The sequence below is a fragment of the Pleurodeles waltl genome, chromosome 10 (genome assembly GCF_031143425.1).
Source record: "Pleurodeles waltl isolate 20211129_DDA chromosome 10, aPleWal1.hap1.20221129, whole genome shotgun sequence".
Lineage (NCBI taxonomy): Eukaryota > Metazoa > Chordata > Amphibia > Caudata > Salamandridae > Pleurodeles > Pleurodeles waltl.
The window spans coordinates 652443338-652462956 of record NC_090449.1 but is presented as its reverse complement, the minus strand read 5'-3'; the positions used below and the strand labels follow the sequence as shown (position 1 = coordinate 652462956).

Below are 19619 nucleotides of genomic sequence, written 5' to 3'. Positions count from 1 at the left end.
TGTGTGATTTGAAGATGAATTTGTTTTACTAATGAACAAAAAATCATTACGATGAAGAAATAATTTTTATCCACCCTCTTAAATACATTTAAGCATTTAAAGTTTTCTTTCCCAGTTGCAGACCAAAATCTATTCCCTGGTCCATGAACGAGGCCATGTATCCAACATCTAGGTACGGTAGTCACTGCAGCATAATCACATTTTTAAAGTGGCCCATAAAATACCAACCGACTGCTGCTATGTGACAATATAGAAGGAGAGTTAAATATTTGTAAAGAAAATGTACAATTAATAATATTTTAATTTCATTTAGAAGAGATAAAATACTGGGTGAAGACAATTATCAGGGAGATGATTTATAGTAAAGCTATCACTTCTAGTAAGAAGAGAGGTCCTGGGAGCACAAAATAATTACTTAGCATTAAAATAATTTTGCAGGTTACACATCGTTTGATATGCTGTGTATATTCCTACCACTGAAATGAGGAAAAAAAAGATTTTTTTCAAACAAGTTTAAAAATGTGATCCTCATTCATACCGTATTTGTAATGAGAACCCTAAGACATTGATCGGAGCTAGTCTTATGTTGAGTTCCACGTTTTCAACTGGAAGGACAAACAGAACAAAGGAGCCAAGTACTGCAGTCTATAGTAACATTTAGGATTGACTATGGTACAAGGAGGCAAACTTTGAGATTCAGAATCAAGAAAAAGGAGCCGTAAGGATTCATCAGTGTACTATATTTTTGAGAGCATAAAATGTTAATTAAAAAATACATAAGGGAAGAAATTAACAAAATGAACAGCACTCTCAAAAGGTGGGAGGGTGTATCATTACAGAAACTTACAATCAGTCAATCATGCACAAGGCTATACAAACTCTTTATAACAGTTTTAACCATCAGACATTTTAAGGACTTTGCTGTAAGGCGAGCCAATATGTGGGCAGCACTTGGATATGGTCCCTTTCACCATGTAAAACTAAAAAGACATCATTACAAATCTTACCCCAAAGTAGCATTACTGTATATCCTGTCATGCTACAGTAAATCGGTAATCATCTTATTACCAATCTTCTTATTTCTAAAGGTCAGAGAACATCAACAAAGTCATATTGGAATTATCTGTACAAACGATTTACCCACAGTAGCAAAGTAAATGGCTTAATTTTTGTATTTTTGTGGGATTTGTTGGAGGATTGTGATGTAGCCCTAAGGAACTGGAAATCGCCACTTTCAGAAGAGCGTGTGTAACCATACAAGTACTCATCAGTAACAGCATTTTTCTTATCAAGTGCTTGTATTTTGATCCACCAGGGCGTCTGATACTTATTGAAAGGCATATTATTATACTTATAATCACATCAAAGGGAAAGTAGCCATAGAAGCAATGGTAAATGGCAAAAAACATCCCGCAAAAAATGTGCTCAAGAATGCATGATTAGTGTCAAACTATAGGCCTTTGTCTGCAAATGCTTTTTTAGTTGAGCAGTAAGAAAAAAACAAGGGAAAAAGTTTAAGGAAAGGAGCAGGAGATGCACTTAAGGCTTCACATTTAGTAGTTTCTAAAACAGATATTGTATTTTGCCGACAAAGATAGTTCATTTGTTAAGTTATCAAACTGCATATCTACTTAACGATACTTACGATGCAGAGCATTCTACTTCTTGTCCTCAATTAAAAAAATATTCTACCAGGAAAAATAAAACCCGCAGGAACAACAAAAGGTTTCTCCAAATATTTACAGGTGACTCCAATTAGTCCAGTTCTCAAACATTAATTTTTCTGTAGTCGCCTGCAGGACTGAATAGATAAATATGTAACTAGTATGTTTAACTCTTCACTATTTTGGGTTTACAAAATATATTTTATTTTTCGATGTACATGCTTAATATTAACTGCCTTATTAACCTTTTTCTTTATAACAAAAAAATGTGGAATGGATCCATTTCCCCCCCCCCCCCATCAACAACTGTGATTTAATGTTGACACTAAAATGTAACTCTGGCAATGCTTTCAAATATCAGACCCTTCTTGTTTCGATTGATAGACCGAACTGGTCTGCAGAATAATACATATAATCAGTTGCGGCTCGCGGGAGAGAGAAGAAGCGGGGTGGCGCCGGAGGGATGCGGCAGGAGGGTGGGGGGGTGCAGGAACACAATTTTTTTTTTATTAATGAAAAAAGAAAACAACTTACCAGTTTAGGTGCGCAACGCCACCGCCAAGCCGCTCCCTGCTCCGCAACTGCAGGGACAGCCTGCCCTGCGTCCAATCCTACCTCTGCTTTCATGCTACCAGCAGCATGAAAGCAGCGGTAGGATTGGACGGATCACCCAGTAGGAGCCTCTGCCTGCTCTCTCCAAGCCGGCACTAAGGAACCGTGTTGGACAGAGCCTACTGTATGTTGGTCCGGCCAAACATACATGCGCACTGAGGGGAAGGCAGTCCCTGTCACGCCAGTGGCCCCACCCCTTTTGCAATAAAAACGTAATAAACTATGTTGCCCCTGCATACAATAAAATACAAACAGACCACACCGGCTTGCTTAGGATTTTTCCACACATACCAAGTGTTACAATTTTTTTAAGAGAAGATTTACCAATTCACTATTTCCTCTATTTGCGTATATCTCAATTTTACAGGGATCTCAGACTTGTCAACCAAGATCTAATTAGTTACTATCAAACCTGTGACCCTTGCGAGAAAAAAACAGTACAGTGGTAAAATGACTACATAATGAACCACACACGAACACAAAATAGCATAATGTTTATTTCTTGCTGCAAAATGAAGTGCTACTACATGCAGTTTGAAAAACAGTATTGCGGCAAACGAGAACGTCTAATAAAGTAGAAAAAAGCAGGATCAAGATCCTCACAGAAGAGAAACCAAATTGATCGAGCTACTTATACGCTGCCAACAGGAATGCTTATCATTATAAGCAACATTAATAAGAGAGCAAATATGATCATATAAGTTATATATCAATTCTCAATTTAACTTACAAAATGAATACTTTGCACTTGGTTGATCCGTGACACTAAGAAAGCCCAGCCTAACTATAACTGCGAACATGACAGATCTGAAGGACATTTATTTTCAGAAAATAAAATGCCACTGGTGAAATTTGTAATGATGTGGTACAAAATCCAAACAGTGGTTACCTGCTTCTATACTAGCTACAAAAAAGTGGACCCATGACACAAAATACTCAACCGTGGACGCCATACAGGAAAAGTTGGCAACCAAGATTTGTAATCGAGACCTGCAGCAAAATAAAATGCATCGATCACTTATGAATAGGTTCTGTCTGTGGTACAACTGTTTGTGATGAAATACTACAAGATAGTTTCAACAGCTCAAAAAGAGTTAATTCACTCCATGGAAATGTTTGTGAAAATGATGCAAAGTACAGGAAGTCATAAGAAAAGAGTATTATACTCTGGCCGAAGGACTGGGTTTATGTGTTAAAGAAGTAGGGTGACACACCTACGACAAATGTCACACAACAAGGATGAATCTATAATGCCTGTTCTGCTTAACATGCGTTCACTGACCAAATAGTATTTTCTTTTGCATAACTACTATTTTGAAAGACCACAGAGCTTTTTCCAAAGGATACAGGAATTATTCTGAATCTTTGTATGGACGTATAAAATACCCATGGTGGCTTTTGATAAACAAGTACAATTATGGCAAGAAGCGACATTGAAATGGCAGCCATTCAACTGTGCTACAGGACGGCTCATGTGACCTTCTTTAAACAACTGGTTGTTATGGATAGAGATGATCCATCAACATTGATTGAGCTGCCAGAACTCATGGAACCAGTGATGCTTTAGGCACAATACATGGGTCCGATACCATCAAGCTTACTCCGCTCAACAAGGTGAACTTGGATTTTTTTGCACTAAGCGATCAATTGGGTGGGATGGAATAGGCTGTGACCTGCTAGATACCCTTCTGGCATCTAAGACGGCTTAAACAATTCCATAAAGTGAGTGAGTTCCCAGGCTGGGAACATATTGGTATCAAGACAGTGGGTGACATTTGACAGATGACCACATGAGATCTTCCTTAAACCGCTCAGTGTTTCTGAATTACATAAATCTCACTTTCACAAAAGCCTACAAAAAGGCATGAGCAGGGTGGTCACAGAGTCCATGGAAAATATGCCAGAAAATGGTCCATTAGAGGCAAAACTAACATGGAGACAACTAGAGGAGCTGAAGATTTCACAGACTTGCTGCTGACTTGTAAATAACTCCCCCGACAGACTGTAAAAACATAGAGCAGCCCAGGAAACAGACACCGGAAACCTAGGTGACTGTAGGTGGTGCGAAATGAATCACTTACTTACCTTCGGTAACACTCTTTTAGCTGGAGACTCGCTAACTGCAGACTGTTCATCTTTTGAATATTTCTCTGGCATCAGATGAATCAGAAACTTTTTTCAGCAGTACCTCTGCACGTGGGTAGGTGGCACCATGTGGCTCTGCAGTAGCGCAATTCTAAACCAGAAATGATGTGCTGTGGTCATTTAGGAACCACTCCACTGCACGGACATCAGTTGCTTTCACGGCTCTTCATGCCCCTTGATTGTGATCCAAAACAGCAACCTGGTTGTGACCAGTGCACAGATTCTTAGATTTAGGATCTTATTAATAGCTAGAGTCTAAATCACAGAATGTGGGGATGGAAGGGTCAGTGAGGTATCTGTGGTTAGATTGAGTCTCTAATGGAATGAACGTTACCAAATGTAGGTAACATGTTCTTCTGATCGAGACTTCTAACCACAGCCTTCAGATTTTCAATAGATACCAAAGCAGTACCTACCAGGAGAAGACTCTGTGAATGGATTCAAAGCAGAAAGTCCTGTAGGACTGAGCGGACAAAATTACCCTTTTGACAAATTTGGCTATACAGACAGTAGTGCTGCCTGGACATATGGCATAACACCGACGTAGCTGCTTAACAGTTGTTCAGGACAGAAACTCCACATGCCAATGCAGCTGTAGTACCTTTGGTTCTGGTGAAATGAGTCTGCAGTCTTTCCTGAGGCTCCTTCTTAGTCAGTGAGTAGCAGATCTTAATGCAGAGCATGATCCAGTGGGAGATGGGTCCTTTTCTGTGCAACCTTGTTTTTTCTTGCTCCAGTAAATCCCACGAAGAGCTGATCACCCAACTGGCGTTCCACGATACGATCGATGTAAAAGCTCAGTGCTGTTTTGGGGTTTAAAGAATGGATTCTCTTCTCCTCCTTAGAGGGGTGAGACGGTGCAGAGGATGGCAGTAAGATGATAGTTTCACCAACGTGGAAAAATGTCATAACTTTTGGAAGGAAGGCTGCTCCCCGTCTGCAGAACCGGTTTTACTGGGAAGAAGGTGGTGCACAGAAGGTTGACATAGAGCACTTAAATTTCACTTACCGTCTGCGCAGATGATATGTCGACAAGGAACATGGTCTTAATTGAGTGAAGTCGCAAAGGGACAGCTGTGAAGCAGAAAAGAGAGTGCACATAAAATATATGACGACCAAGTTAAGGTCCCAGTTTGGCATTAGAAAGGAAATAGATGTTATTAACCTTTCAAAAAAACAGGTCACAACGGGTGATTTGAATGAGGGCTGTTCGGCAACTGTAAGAAAGGCTAAACAGTCAAAAGGTACCCTTTAACTGTGACAAGAGCAAAGCCTTGCCAGGCAAAGAACCAAAAACAACAAAATGTCAGATAGCCTTTCCCTGGAGAGGCTTGATATGCTGCATGCTGCACCAAGCCACAAGTTTTTCCCAACAAATGGAGTTAACAGTTTTTGTCAAGGGGTACCTGGCTGTCAAGATGACACCCCCCCACCTATGCAGGAAGGTAAAAAATGTTCAGCTGTCATCACTCAGTCTCCAAGCAAGATGGTGGAAATAGCGAAGGCCTGGGTGCAGAACCCCTCCCCAATGCTGCAACAGCTGATCCTCAAATAGAAGCAGCCTGATTGGAGAACAGATGCTCATAATATGGAGCTGCTTTGGAAACTCTAACATGCAGAACTGCTGACATTGCTCATTCTCGGCTGTGGCGAACAGACTGAGCAAAGGTTCTCCCCGTTCTTGGAGGAGACTTTGCATCATTTTCCAGGTGCACCTGCCATTTTTGATCTAGTAGGTGTCGACAGCTGAGTTGGGCTGCCCTGGAATTCAAGGATCCTGCCAGGTGGGTAACAGAAAATGTCCTTGCTAACTCGTTCAAATGTTCAAAGAGAGCAGGGACTCAGTAAGGGTCTGCCCTGCCTAGAGCACTTCAGTCAGGAATTTTGTTTTGACCTCCAAGGTGGGAAGCTAGAGGATGAGAACTTCACCCGCTTTTAAAATGACCATTGCAAACACTCTTCAGTGGCAGGACCTGGGGGGTGCAAGAAGGCAAGCAATTGGAGAGTTGTCAAGACCACTCGTTGCTTGGAGAGCATTATACTATCTCCCCTCAAAGTAGAGATGGCGAACTTCAACATTCTGCATTATTGGCAAAGGCTGTCCCTGAAGGGGGCATCGGGGGCTGGCGCATTAACAGCTGCCAGGGACCCGGAAATTACCAGTTCACGCTGCCTTGGCGGCAAACCAACAGAAGGGCATCTTGCGTCCCCCTCAGGGGGAGAGGTGGAATCGCCCCAAGTCTGGACCAAGAAATTCGGGCCAATGAGGGCCCAGCAATGACAAAGGAATCGTTCAAACCCTCCTACAGGGGGGGAACACCGCCGCGCCCTCAGCTTGGAAGGCGGACCAAAATTATTCTGCTGCCCATGCAGAAATGACTTGTGGGACAGCGCGCAGGATTTCCAAGAACCACCCACCCACCTACACCGGAATAGCAGTGTTGTCGCAGGGCTGAGAGGGCAAGCGGTCGGTGGTAAAAGGGGCACGTTGGTTGGTAAAAGAGGCAGAAAAGCTATTTAACTGGGGATGCCTTATGGCAGAGTAAGTAGGCCGATGGGGAAGTAAGCGGAGCACGGCACTTGCAGCCCAGACCCGCCTGTTGGCAGGGCACAAAATGGACAGATAAGGTAGCGAGTTGAGCCTAACAGCACTAAAAGGCTACCTCCCTCACGATCAGAGAAAGAAGCAACAAAACTGGATGACCCCAAAAGTGGCCTGGAGGATGGCCTCAACAACAATAGGTGTCAGAATTATGACAAGCAAATGACAAGGACTTGATTGATTTATAGCAGAGATAATGTCATGCAGCTAAGTTATGATCCTGGAAAAATGATTTATGTATGACCTATCAACTGTGATTTATGACCTATCTCTGAATTACGCTTTACGATCATGACGAAAGCAATGTGTTGCACTCAGATGATTTATGACATTGTATTAATGTTTATGGCCTTGTCATCTTGATTTATGACTGAACACTGTGAGTTATGAGGTCAAAGGTTGTGTCGCAATAATCTATGCATATAATAAAACTGTGCCAAGTATTCCCACAGCGAACTGCAAACACACACGGCTGTTGTGAGTTTTTCATAAACATATATGGGGAATTACATTAATTGGAGTGGGCCAAGTCCGGGGGTTAATTCATAGTTAGAATCCGTACCAAACAAGCAAAACAATGTATGGGATCTTCCTTGTGGAAGATGGGCATCAAATAGTGGATGTTGCTGTTCAATGTAAACAGTGTGTGGCCTCAGTTCAGGTCCTAGCAGCACCGACTAAATCAGACAGCACAATGGATAAATTGTTCTCCAGCGTCAATGCTCTGGAAACAAACATGGACCATGGATGACCTGCCTGTACAGGGCCAGGGAGGCCCAGTTGTGGTTTTGGAGGGTCAAACTGGTGCTGAGGGCAAACCCACCAGCAATATCCTAGATGGAAGCTGTCTTGGCTCCTTGGGACCCTTAGATTCGGAGCATGGCCTAGTGGAACTCTTCGATCTGCCTCAGTATCGCAGATGGCTCAGGAAACTCTAGCTGTTAGCTCCTAAGCAGACTGACTTCACAGCGAAATCGACAGGTACGATGAAGCCATTGCATCTTCTACGGTGTACGAGAGTGGCAGGAAGGGGCTCAGTCTATTTGGATTTTTTTATGGTTTTTTGCAACTTGCCCTAAGATTTGGAGCACAGCAATAGACATTGGGATTGAAATGTATGACTTCTAGACCGGGAACAGGAGCAAAACCAACCTTTGGTCTTGGGCCAATCTCAATGAGGAGCTTGGCAATGTAGAGTTTTGGCTTGCAGTCCCATATGGCCTTTGGGTACATTGACGTGCAGTTATTGCAAGCCTTAGTGTCATGACTCGACCCATGGCATGACAGGCAAAACTGGTGAGGATCTGCCATAGATATTTGACGGCAACAGTCCTTACAAGGCTTAAATTCTGACGTCTTGGGAGGTGACATTTCCTTTGCAAACTGTAAATTCTAAAGTAAAGAAGTTCTCAAAGAGACTAGAGGTAGCTCTTGATCCAGATCTGGGGCAAAGAAAGAAAGGAACTAACCCCAGTGCATGGGGATGGCACCTATATAGGCTCTGCATGTCATTTAATGAGCGGAATGCCATCAGTGCGGAGCCACATGGCTTAACCAACTGGCACGCTGAGGTACTGCCGAAAGAAAGTTTCCAGGTCCAGATGATTCCTGAGGAAAATTCAAAAGGTGAGGAATCTGTAGTTAGAAGCTTCTACCAGGAAAAAAAAAAGACTGTGCTTATGCTCAAGCTCAGCAAAGCTCTTACTTAACTAATTTAGGTACATGCACAGATTCAATATTACAGTTCTGCACCTCTGGAAAATTGGAGACTATCCAATCACAATCTTTCAGGTGCAGTACTGAGGCAAGGGAATTTCTTTACGTGACACTTTTGCCCAATGATCCAGAAATCTTGAAACTTGAACGCTGGGTGGAAGGAAATTTGTGCCTCTTCTCAGATTCAAGAACTTTGTCACCAAAAGGTGAGGAAAAAGTGTTTTTAGGCCAAATTATGAGGTTTGCAAACGATTTTGGGTAACAGAACCTTGTGAGAACCCCACAAGTCACCCCATCTTGGATTCCCTTAGGTGTCTAGTTTTAAAAAATGCACAGGTTTGGTAGGTCTCCTTAGGTGCCGGCTGCGCTAGAGGCCAAAATCCACAGCTAGGCACTTTCCAAAAAACACACCAGTTTTTTATGTAAAAATGTGATTTGTCCATGTTGCGTTTCCTGTCACGGGCATTAGGCCTACCCACGCAAGTGAGGTACCATTTCTATCAGGAGACCTGGGGGAACACAGAATAGCAGAACAAGTGTTATTGCCCCTTGTCTTTCTCTACATTTTTTCCTTCCAAATGTAAGACAGTGTGAAAAAAAAGACATCTATTTGAAAAACGGCCTGTAATTCACATGCTAGTACGGGCACCCCAGAATTCAGACATGTGCAAATAACCATTGATTCTCAAGACCTTATCCTGTGCCCATTTTGGAAATACAAAGGTTTCCTTAATATTTATTTTTCACTCTTTATATTTCAGCAAATGAATTGCTGTATACCTGGTATACAACGAAAACCCATTTCAAGGTGCAGCTCATTTATTGGCTCTGGGGACCCAGGGTTCTTGATGAACCTAGAAGCACTATATATCCCGCAACCAGAAGCGTCCAGCAGATGTAACAGTATATTGCTTTAAAAAATCTGACATCGCAGGAAAAAGTTACAAGTAAAACGTTGAGAAAAATAGCTGTTTATTTTTTTTACCTCAATCTCAATATTTTTTTTTATTCAGCTGTTATTTTCCGTAGGAAAACCTTGTAGGAGCTACACAATTGAGCCCCTGCTGAATGTCTACTTTTCAGAAATGTTTTGCTTTCCGGGATCCAGCATTGGTTTCACACCTATTTCTGTCACTAACTGGAAGGAGGCTAAAAGCACAAAATATAGTAACAATGGGTTATGTCCAAGTAAAATGCCAAAATTGTGTTGAAAAATTGGGTTTTCTGATTCAAGTCTGCCTGTTCCTGAAAGCAGGTAAGATGGTGATTTTAGCACCACAAACACTTTGATGATGCCATTTTCCGTGGAAAAAAAAACACAAGCCTTCTTCTGCAGTCCTTTTTTTCCCATTTTATTCTTTTTTTTATTGAAATTTCTGTTGAATTTTGGCAAATTTTTTGGTCTCCTTCAGGGGGACCCACAAACTCTGGGTACCTCTAGAATCCTTAGGATGTTAGAAAAAAAAAAAAAGGACACAAATTTTGCGTGGGTAGCTTATGTGGAAAAAAAGGTAGGAGGGCCTAAGCACGAACTGCCCCAAATAGCCAAAAAAAGGCTTGGCACCTGAGGGGGGAAAAGGCCTAGCAGAGAAGGGATTAAGATGCAAAACTCAAATGTAGGCACCACTGAATTCATGATATGCAAGTTATCCTCCTCTTCCTCAATACCCCATTATCTCTTCTTCAATTGCTATCCATATCCCTAAACATTTCTAGTGAATTCTTGCATCCAGACCATATATCAGAGAAGGAGTCAAGTATAATTTAAAACTGTGTAGTTCACATTCTATTCCAATGCAAGGGCAATCTCATTCTGTCATACATCTGTGCATAATCAATAAGTGCACAAAGTTTTGCATCAGTATTGTGGCCCGAAGGTGTCTCAGTTCCCAAAGTGAGGGTCAGTTTGGATTTTTGTCTTCCTAATTCTTTTTCTTTGGCATCTCCTCGGGTGTGCTTTTGTCTGTGTAATCACACAGTAATTGAATCCAGCTAGTGGCCCCTGGGGGTGCTGCAAAAAGTGTTAGGTCATTGGATAACTTTGTCACCATTATTAATCGTGCTTATATGTTGAAGAATTCTTATTTTCAGTTTCTGAATTGTATTCCCAACATATAATTTCTCATAATCACATTCAAGTACATATATTACAAATTCCATGTTGCAAGTAATTTTATTTTGTAAGGTGATTGTTCATCCGTCAAAGGTTTTTTAGTCCTGATTTTGTTCATATTGGTATGCTTTACATTTAGTGAAGACTGTTCCACTTTCTGTTAGCCAATCACTTACCCCTTTAGAATCATAAAAACGGTGTCAAAAGATCACCCAAATGTTTTGTTTTAAGAAAGGTTATTCTTGGTTCCGAATTGATAAACATTTTTAGATGCTGGTCATGCTTCAGTATATGCCAATTCTTTTACAAAATTTTCTAGATATCAGATTGTGATGAATTGTATTCTAGAAACAATCTACATGCATTATCCCTATCAGTGAATTTAACTTTTATTTTCAATATTTCTTAGATATGTACATTCTCCTTGTTTATCAGAGGCTCTCTCCAGGGCATTGTTAAGCACACTCAGAGTAGCCACGATGAATAAACCTCATCATCATCATCATTGGTTGCCTCAAACTCACATTTTTCTTCAGTGGTGCATATTCTTCGTACTCTTAGCATTTGCCCATATGGTATACTCCATTTTAATCTCTTTGGATGGCCACTATTGGCATGGTCTGCTACTGTTGCTCTCCTGTGGATGGTTGCCTTCAAGTTATTATTAATGGAGATTTAATTCAATATCTAAAAACCTATGTTGGTTGATGCTTATTCCAATAAATTAGCTATTTATATAATTGGTGTTTTAATATAAATGCTTCCAATTTAGATTCTTCACCTTCCCACAGGATGAAAATATTGTCAATAAATCGGGTTCACAGTACAACATTCATCACGTACGGCTAATTTTCCTCTGCCCTGGTTACTTTCTTCTCCTAGCAACCCATGGGCAAATTTGCATAGGTGGGGCGAAAGACTTGCCCATGGCTGTTCCCTGTCGCTATAGGTAGGTCTTTTCAAAGATTAACATATTGTGTAAGACAATGTTTTAACATTTCCAATATTATTTTTGTGTGTTCTAAAAGTTTGATCGGTCTATCCCTAGTAAATAGTGAAATGCAGACAACCCATCTTGATGTGTATAACAATACCACATCCAATGGGACCATAATATAACCTGATCTCCATGGTATGCCATTTTTCAGGAAATCAGTTGAGTCTTTCACATATGAGGTAATCTTGTGACATGGTTGAAGGAAAAAATCCAGAAATTTTGAGTTTTTCGCAAGAAGGGATCCTACAGAACTCACTATGGGAAACACTCCGAAACCACGAAAGTCGTGAAAAACGAAAGTGAAACAACGCTTTCGTTTTCCACGACTTCCTGGTTTTGGTACCTTAACCACACATGTCTGAACCACGTGCTTGCGTGGTTAAGGTATAGAAGAAGGGAGTCGGAGTCGACACAGTGTCGGAGGTAAGTTGGGCTGTTTTTTTGGGGGGTGGGGTGCTGGGGGTGTTTAGGGTTTAGGGGGAGGGGTTTAGGTGTAAGGGTGGGTTGGGGTGTTTAGGTTTTAGGGGTGGGGAATCAGGATTTTTTTTGTTTTTGGGGAGGGGGCTGGGGGTGATTAGGGTTTAGGGGGAGGGGGTCAGGTTTTAGTTTTAAGGGGTGGGTTGGGGTGTTTAGGTTTTAGGGGTGGGGGACTCGGGGTACTTTTAGTTTTTGGTGTGGGGACTGGGGGTGACTAGGGTTTGGGGGGGTCAGGGTTTAGGGTTTAGGTTTAAGAGGTGGGTTGGGGTAGTTTAGGTTTTAGGGGAGGGGGGCTAGGGTTGTGGTAATTTTGGGTGTGGGGTAGTTGTGGGGATAGGGGGGTTGCAGTAATTTTTGGGGGTGGAGGGAAGCATGCTGGAACCGTGCATGCTGATCGCTAATGCCTTTACAAGTAATGCATTTACAACGGAAAAATAGTTGTAAACGCATTAGTGGTAAAGGCATTAGTGATTAGAACAAAGTCGTTGTTCCGACCTCGTAGTTGAGCCATCTGTGCTTGAAGCACTTGTGGTTCAGACATACAGGGAGTGCAGAATTATTAGGCAAGTTGTATTTTTGAGGATTAATTTTATTATTGAACAACAACCATGTTCTCAATGAACCCAAAAAACTCATTAATATCAAAGCTGAATATTTTTGGAAGTAGTTTTTAGTTTGTTTTTAGTTTTAGCTATGTTAGGGGGATATCTGTGTGTGCAGGTGACTATTACTGTGCATAATTATTAGGCAACTTAACAAAAAAAAAATATATACCCATTTCAATTATTTATTATTACCAGTGAAACCAATATAACATCTCAACATTCACAAATATACATTTCTGACATTCAAAAACAAAACAAAAACAAATCAGTGACCAATATAGCCACCTTTCTTTGCAAGGACACTCAAAAGCCTGCCATCCATGGATTCTGTCAGTGTTTTGATCTGTTCACCATCAACATTGCGTGCAGCAGCAACCACAGCCTCCCAGACACTGTTCAGAGAGGTGTACTGTTTTCCCTCCTTGTAAATCTCACATTTGATGATGGACCACAGGTTCTCAATGGGGTTCAGATCAGGTGAACAAGGAGGCTGTGTCATTAGATTTCCTTCTTTTATACCCTTTCTTGCCAGCCACGCTGTGGAGTACTTGGACGCGTGTGATGGAGCATTGTCCTGCATGAAAACCATGTTTTTCTTGAAGGATGCAGACTTCTTCCTGTACCACTGCTTGAAGAAGGTGTCTTCCAGGAACTGGCAGTAGGACTGGAAGTTGAGCTTGACTCCATCCTCAACCCGAAAAGGCCCCACAAGCTCATCTTTGATGATACCAGCCCAAACCAGTACTCCACCTCCACCTTGCTGGCGTCTGAGTCGGACTGGAGCTCTCTGCCCTTTACCAATCCAGCCACGGGCCCATCCATCTGGCCCATCAAGACTCACTCTCATTTCATCAGTCCATAAAACCTTAGAAAAATCAGTCTTGAGATATTTATTGGCCCAGTCTTGACGTTTCAGCTTGTGTGTCTTGTTCAGTGGTGGTCGTCTTTCAGCCTTTCTTACCTTGGCCATGTCTTTGAGTATTGCACACCTTGTGCTTTTGGGCACTCCAGTGATGTTGCAGCTCTGAAATATGGCCAAACTGGTGGCAAGTGGCATCGTGGCAGCTGCACGCTTGACTTTTCTCAGTTCATGGGCAGTTATTTTGCGCCTTGGTTTTTCCACACGCTTCTTGCGACCCTGTTGACTATTTTGAATGAAACGCTTGATTGTTCGATGATCACGCTTCAGAAGCTTTGCAATTTCAAGAGTGCTGCATCCCTCTGCAAGATATCTCACTATTTTTGACTTTTCGGAGCCTGTCAAGTCCTTCTTTTGACCCATTTTACCAAAGGAAAGGAAGTTGCCTAATAATTATGCACACCTGATATAGGGTGATGATGTCATTAGACCACACCCCTTCTCATTACAGAGATGCACATCACCTAATATGCTTAATTGGTAGTAGGCTTTCGAGCCTATACAGCTTGGAGTAAGACAACATGCATAAAGAGGATGATGTGGTCAAAATACTCATTTGCCTAATAATTCTGCACTCCTTGTATAACCCTCACTATTGGTCATCCTAGTGGCACCTGGATATTTTTGTGTATTTTATGGAGGAATTAATTAGTAGCTATTTATGCATGTACATAGATATCGGTACTCTCTCAAGTCCAGGAGATCTTTATCATCCCACTTTTTTAAATAACATATGTTATTCATTCTCTATTTATTTCATCTGATTTTTTGACAAATATTGATGTGTGGTATTTCCAAGCTGTCGATGTGCTTTAGCCAAATACGTTGTTTTGTCCATTATTATGATACTGCCCCGCTTATCAGATGGCATTATGTTCAACTAATCATTTTTTCATGCAACAATATTACTCCAATATTTAAGCTTGGATTTACCTTGTTTTCTCTATTTCCTTCTTCTCATAATATCATTCAGGTCTTCTACTACCATTTAATGGAAGAGATTAATCGTGTTGCCTGCTAATTGAGGACAAAACTTGCTCTTTAGTTTACATCCACTGGATGTTGCCATATCCGTATTGAAGCGCTTTTTCCTTAAATTTGAAATCTAGGATTCATCTTATTCTCGTGCATGTGATGTTAATCCAACCAGGTCATTACTTTCCAATAGTTCAGGGATGTCTACAATTTTAAAATGTGATATTTTGCTTATTTTACTAGATTCCTTAATCAATGTTCACAATTTCATCTCCTAATGCTTATGGAGCTTTAGTTTTCTGCTGAAGTTGTATATTTCAATTCTAGCATTTGAGAAATCAGGAGTGGACAAGGGACAAAATGTTAATCACAAACTCAGTATTCTTTCTTGTGGATTGATGTTTTATCCCCATCACAGTTGCTATTTTTCATCCGGTCATTTCTTTTGCCCCTCCTTGTTCTACAGTTTCTCTGTTGTTGTTTATTTGCCTATTCTGCACAGTCGTGGTGTCACGGGTAATAGGCGCAGCTCGCTGAAAAAATTCACTCTGAGGGATCTTCATCTGCACTAGATACAGCCTATGAGCTGAAGTTAGTTTCTCTTCCTACACTCGTTATAGGTTTTCACATTTTCTCCTTCACTCTCAAATGATCAAACGTTTCGCAAAAGTGTAAATTCTTCCTTATCGGTAATCCAGTTTATCCCTAGGTAATTTTCTGGTTTTCGTTTACATAATTTCATCATCATATGCCTGTAATGTTTTTTCAATTTTTAATAATAATCTCTTAGTTTCCTCATTATCTTTTAATTCTTTCATTAGGGATTCCACTTTTGCAGTATATTGTCTCAGTTTACGTTTAGCATGTTTGATGAGCGTGTTCATAAATTTCGTAGAACAATCTTTAGTGTTTGTACACCAATCCCTGATGAAATACTTATCCATTCCCTCATAGGTAGGTGGTAACATTATGCACATGCCTCCTGGAATTCTTCCACATATAAGTATTTTGAAAGTGATCTCATCTCTCACCACTGTTTTTATTCCACCTTCCTTGCTTATTTTAATTCCTTAATTGTTTGGGTCAATGTTCTATTAATTTTCCCATAGGTTACCTTTTCTGTGTTGACCTTTCTTCTTTCACAAAACATATGTTCAGCAGCTAGCTTCCATCTATTTTGTCCATTCTCAACAATCGTTATTTATGGTTCAAGGTGCAATCCAATAATAATATAAGTGATCCAGCTGGCACTGTCCATTAATGATTTACTCTTTTGTATTTTTATCTGACTGTCATATCTTTAGACTTTCAAGCCACATATGAAAAAACTATACTTTGCTTCATTTACGGACCCTTAACTCTTGATTATTGATGTTTTACACTGATTTTCCTACACGTATTTTCATTACACTCTATTAGACTACCTCCAAGTTGGGTTTCCCTCCACTATTCCAATGTCAGTCCTTTCAGTCACTGGATTTGTAGTGCTCTTTGTGTTTACCAATGCCAGCAGGCTACGACACTACCTCTAAATGGTTTGCAGGTTCAGCAGGCCCGCTGGGCGGGAGCCGGCACCTTCCTATGCACGGGCCAATGTGCTGAATAGCAGTGTCCTTCCCCACTCACCACGGCCCAGACTGACATGACGTGACTCGAGTCCAGTCTTTCTTTATTCTTTTGCAGTGGTAGGTGGCAGCAGCAATGAATTCCTTTTCAATGCAATTACCGTATGTTGTTGCCATGCGCCTCTCATCCGTGTGCCTGCTGTTATGCATTTGGGAAAATGAAAACATTACATTTCTCTCTCCACGCTGTAAGTTACCCTCTCCAGCAGCTATGGCAGCACAAACAGTGATGCAGGAAGTCACCAGATTTGTGATGCAAGAATGTTATTGCAGAACCAGTCTCCACTGGGTAGATATAGTTTTCAGTGTTTCCATAGGAAATGCTTTTTTTTGTTGTTGTTGTTTTGCTAGTAACTTTGGCAAGACTTGACATTTCTTTCCAAAAAATGCTCTTTTTTCACCTAGTTGCTGGGTCTCATATGGTCTCCAACGTAATGTATGGTGGGAAAGCTAGTTGGGCCCCGGAGCACACACTCCGAAGCACCTAAGCTCTGGTTATCATCCCTGAACTACTATGGGCTGGGGGAGGGGGGGGGGGGGGGGGGGAAGGGGGGTTGGAAGAGGGTCAGAGAGCCCCCTCACCTTTCTAATAAAAGGCAGCCATAGGGGGGTGGGGTTCCCAGTTTCTAGGAAAAGAGGGCCCAAAGGGGAGTGGCTTGAGCAGTGGGTCTGAGTGCCTCCCCCCTAACTTTCTAATAAAATAAGGCCCCAAGGGAAGGGGTTCCCAGGGCTGCAAGTGGCTCAGAGTGCATACCCCCTATTGTTAATAGAAAAACAAGAAAATAAAAATTAGACCCTTGGAGTAGGGGTCCCCAGGTTTCTAAGTAGCTTGGGAAGGGGGGGGGGCTGCACCAATGGTTTGGACGTAGGGCCTGGCTGCAGGCCAAGGTCCAGGCACTGCTGCCCAACCTTACAACATGCATGGCCAAAGGAAACACATGCAGAGGGATTGGCTGCCTGCAGGACCTGGTCACAGGCCTGGTCCAGCAGTCAAAACTCCCCACGGATTGTCAACTGCATGGTGGGTGGGGGGGATGAGGGGGGGGTGGTGGTGTTGGTTGTGGGGTGGGGTTAGTTTTACTCACTGTAATAAAATATTACTTTATGTTAAAAAAACTAAAACCTAGAACTTCACTCTAAAAACAGGGGTTAAAGTTAAGTAAATAATTCAGGGGTAAGGTAACGTCTTAAAGTAAAAAACAAAAAACTGCAGTTATAGTTATCTCGAGTGACTATAATTTGTGTGCAAGTTAACTATAACTCGCACCCTCTCCATTCACTGCGATTTATTCCACATATTACATCAATTATGACATGTTTTAAAACATTATTGATAACACCACTGCAACACAAGCAATTAAATTGTGGATAACAAAATTGTGCACGGGGCAATGAGTTACAGTAACTTGGGATAAATATAACTGGTGAATTTCAGATTTTTAAAACTTTTTTTTTCTTTAAAGCGTTATGTTGTCACTAAAATTCACACAAAAAAACTTTAGCTGCAAAAACAGATTTCACATAACCACACTCCTGTGAATTATGAATTTACGCAAAAGAGTGCCTGGGCTGACTTTGAATTCCACCCCACCTGCTCCTCTCCAAGAATAACAATACATTTAGATAATGAAAACACAAAACCATCACTGAGCTTCGCTACTGCCCTTTCTTTGCTCAGAATCTTCTACTTGGAAAGCAAACAAAATCTGGATATTCTAATTAAGGAAGTGCACTTAGCTAGGTAAGAACTAAGTTCAAATCCCATTGGGGCATTATGAACGGGGAAAGAGGAAAGAGATGGGTAAGGCCCTTAAGAAATCGTCCAACAATGGGAGAGTTACACAGGGAGGGTTGGTCAGGCAATCGGAAGAAAAGCCAATATGCCACGCAAATAACCCTTCAGGGTACCTGAGTAGTGCCTTGCTGGCCCAAAGAAAAAACAAACAAAAGAACCTAGAAAGAGGAGCAGAGAGGGGGTCAGCAGACTTGTTGGTACACCATACCACAAATTTGTTCCAACAACATGCGTATACCGTTTTGGTGGAGGGACGCCTGGCTGCCAAGATAACAAAGACTTCAGGTGGAAGGTCAAAAACTGACAACTGCTGCGGCTCAATCACCACGCAAGAAGCTGGAGACTGGACAGGCTGGTTGGAGAAGCGTACCCCGTTGCTGCGATAGTAGATCCTCCCAAAGGGGCAGTCTAATTGGAGGATCATTGGCCATGTTCAATAGCTCGGGATACCATACTCTTCGTGGCCCAGTCTGGAGCCACAAGGATGACCTGAGCCCGGTCGTTCTTGATCTTCTTCAGAATTCTGGGAAGAAGGGGTACTGGTGGAAAGGCACAAAGGAGGGCTGAGTTCCACTCGAGACTTAAAGTGTCCCGCAAAACAGCTGACATTGCGCATTCTCTGCAGAGGCGAAAAGATCTAACCAAGGCTCTCCCCACTGCTGAAAGAGACCTTGAGCCAGCTCTGGTATGGAGACACCATTTGAGAACGACCAGGTATTGACGGCTGAGGTCGTTCACTCTTATATTCGATTAACCCATCAGATGTTGATCCTCCAGGCATATGCCCTGATGTTCCAGCCATGTCCAGAGGCAGAAAGCTTCCTGACAAAGGGTCCACAACCCCACTCCGCCCTGTTTGTTGCAGTACCAAATGGCGCTGGTGTTGTCCGTGAACACCTTAAACACTTTTCCTTTGATAGAGGGAAGGAATACTTTCAATGCTAGTCTGACTTCCCGTGCTCCAAAAGGTTAATATGGAACTTGGACTCCACCAGAGACTAGGCACCTCTGATCTCCCATTCCAAGAGTGGCGCATCTGTCACTACAGTTAGATCTGGTTGGGTAAGGGAGAGGGATCAGTTAATATCGGTTCCAAATGCCACCACTGTAGATCTTGAGTAGTCCCTTCAAACATCTGGACCATGTCAGAGAGATTCCCCTGATGCTGCGCCCACTGGAACTAGAAGTCCCACTGCAGATCTACCTATCTGACATCGGTCACCAGCAGGATGCATAAGGCCAGGAGGCCCAGCAGCCTCAGAGTAATTCTCAACCAAATCCAGGATACAAGATGACACATCGGTATTAGACTGAATATCCTGGATGCGCCGCTAGGGAGGATAGGCCAGAAACAACACTGTGTCCAGAACAGCG

General features: G+C 41.9%; 1 protein-coding gene across 2 annotated transcripts in view; it reads right to left on the bottom strand.

Moving 5' to 3' along the window:
- Positions 1-19619, bottom strand: part of RBM33 (RNA binding motif protein 33) — a 739069-nt gene that overhangs the window by 93746 nt on the left and 625704 nt on the right. Inside the window, exon 18 of one of the 2 annotated variants that reach the window (XM_069211144.1) lies at positions 1683-1801. The exons of the other annotated variant lie outside the window; for it this stretch is intronic. Within the exon in view, the coding sequence (XP_069067245.1) occupies positions 1775-1801 (27 nt within the window). The 3' untranslated portion in view covers positions 1683-1774. Of the gene's footprint in view, positions 1-1682; positions 1802-19619 lie in introns of those variants that run through there. 2 annotated transcript variants of the gene reach the window in all.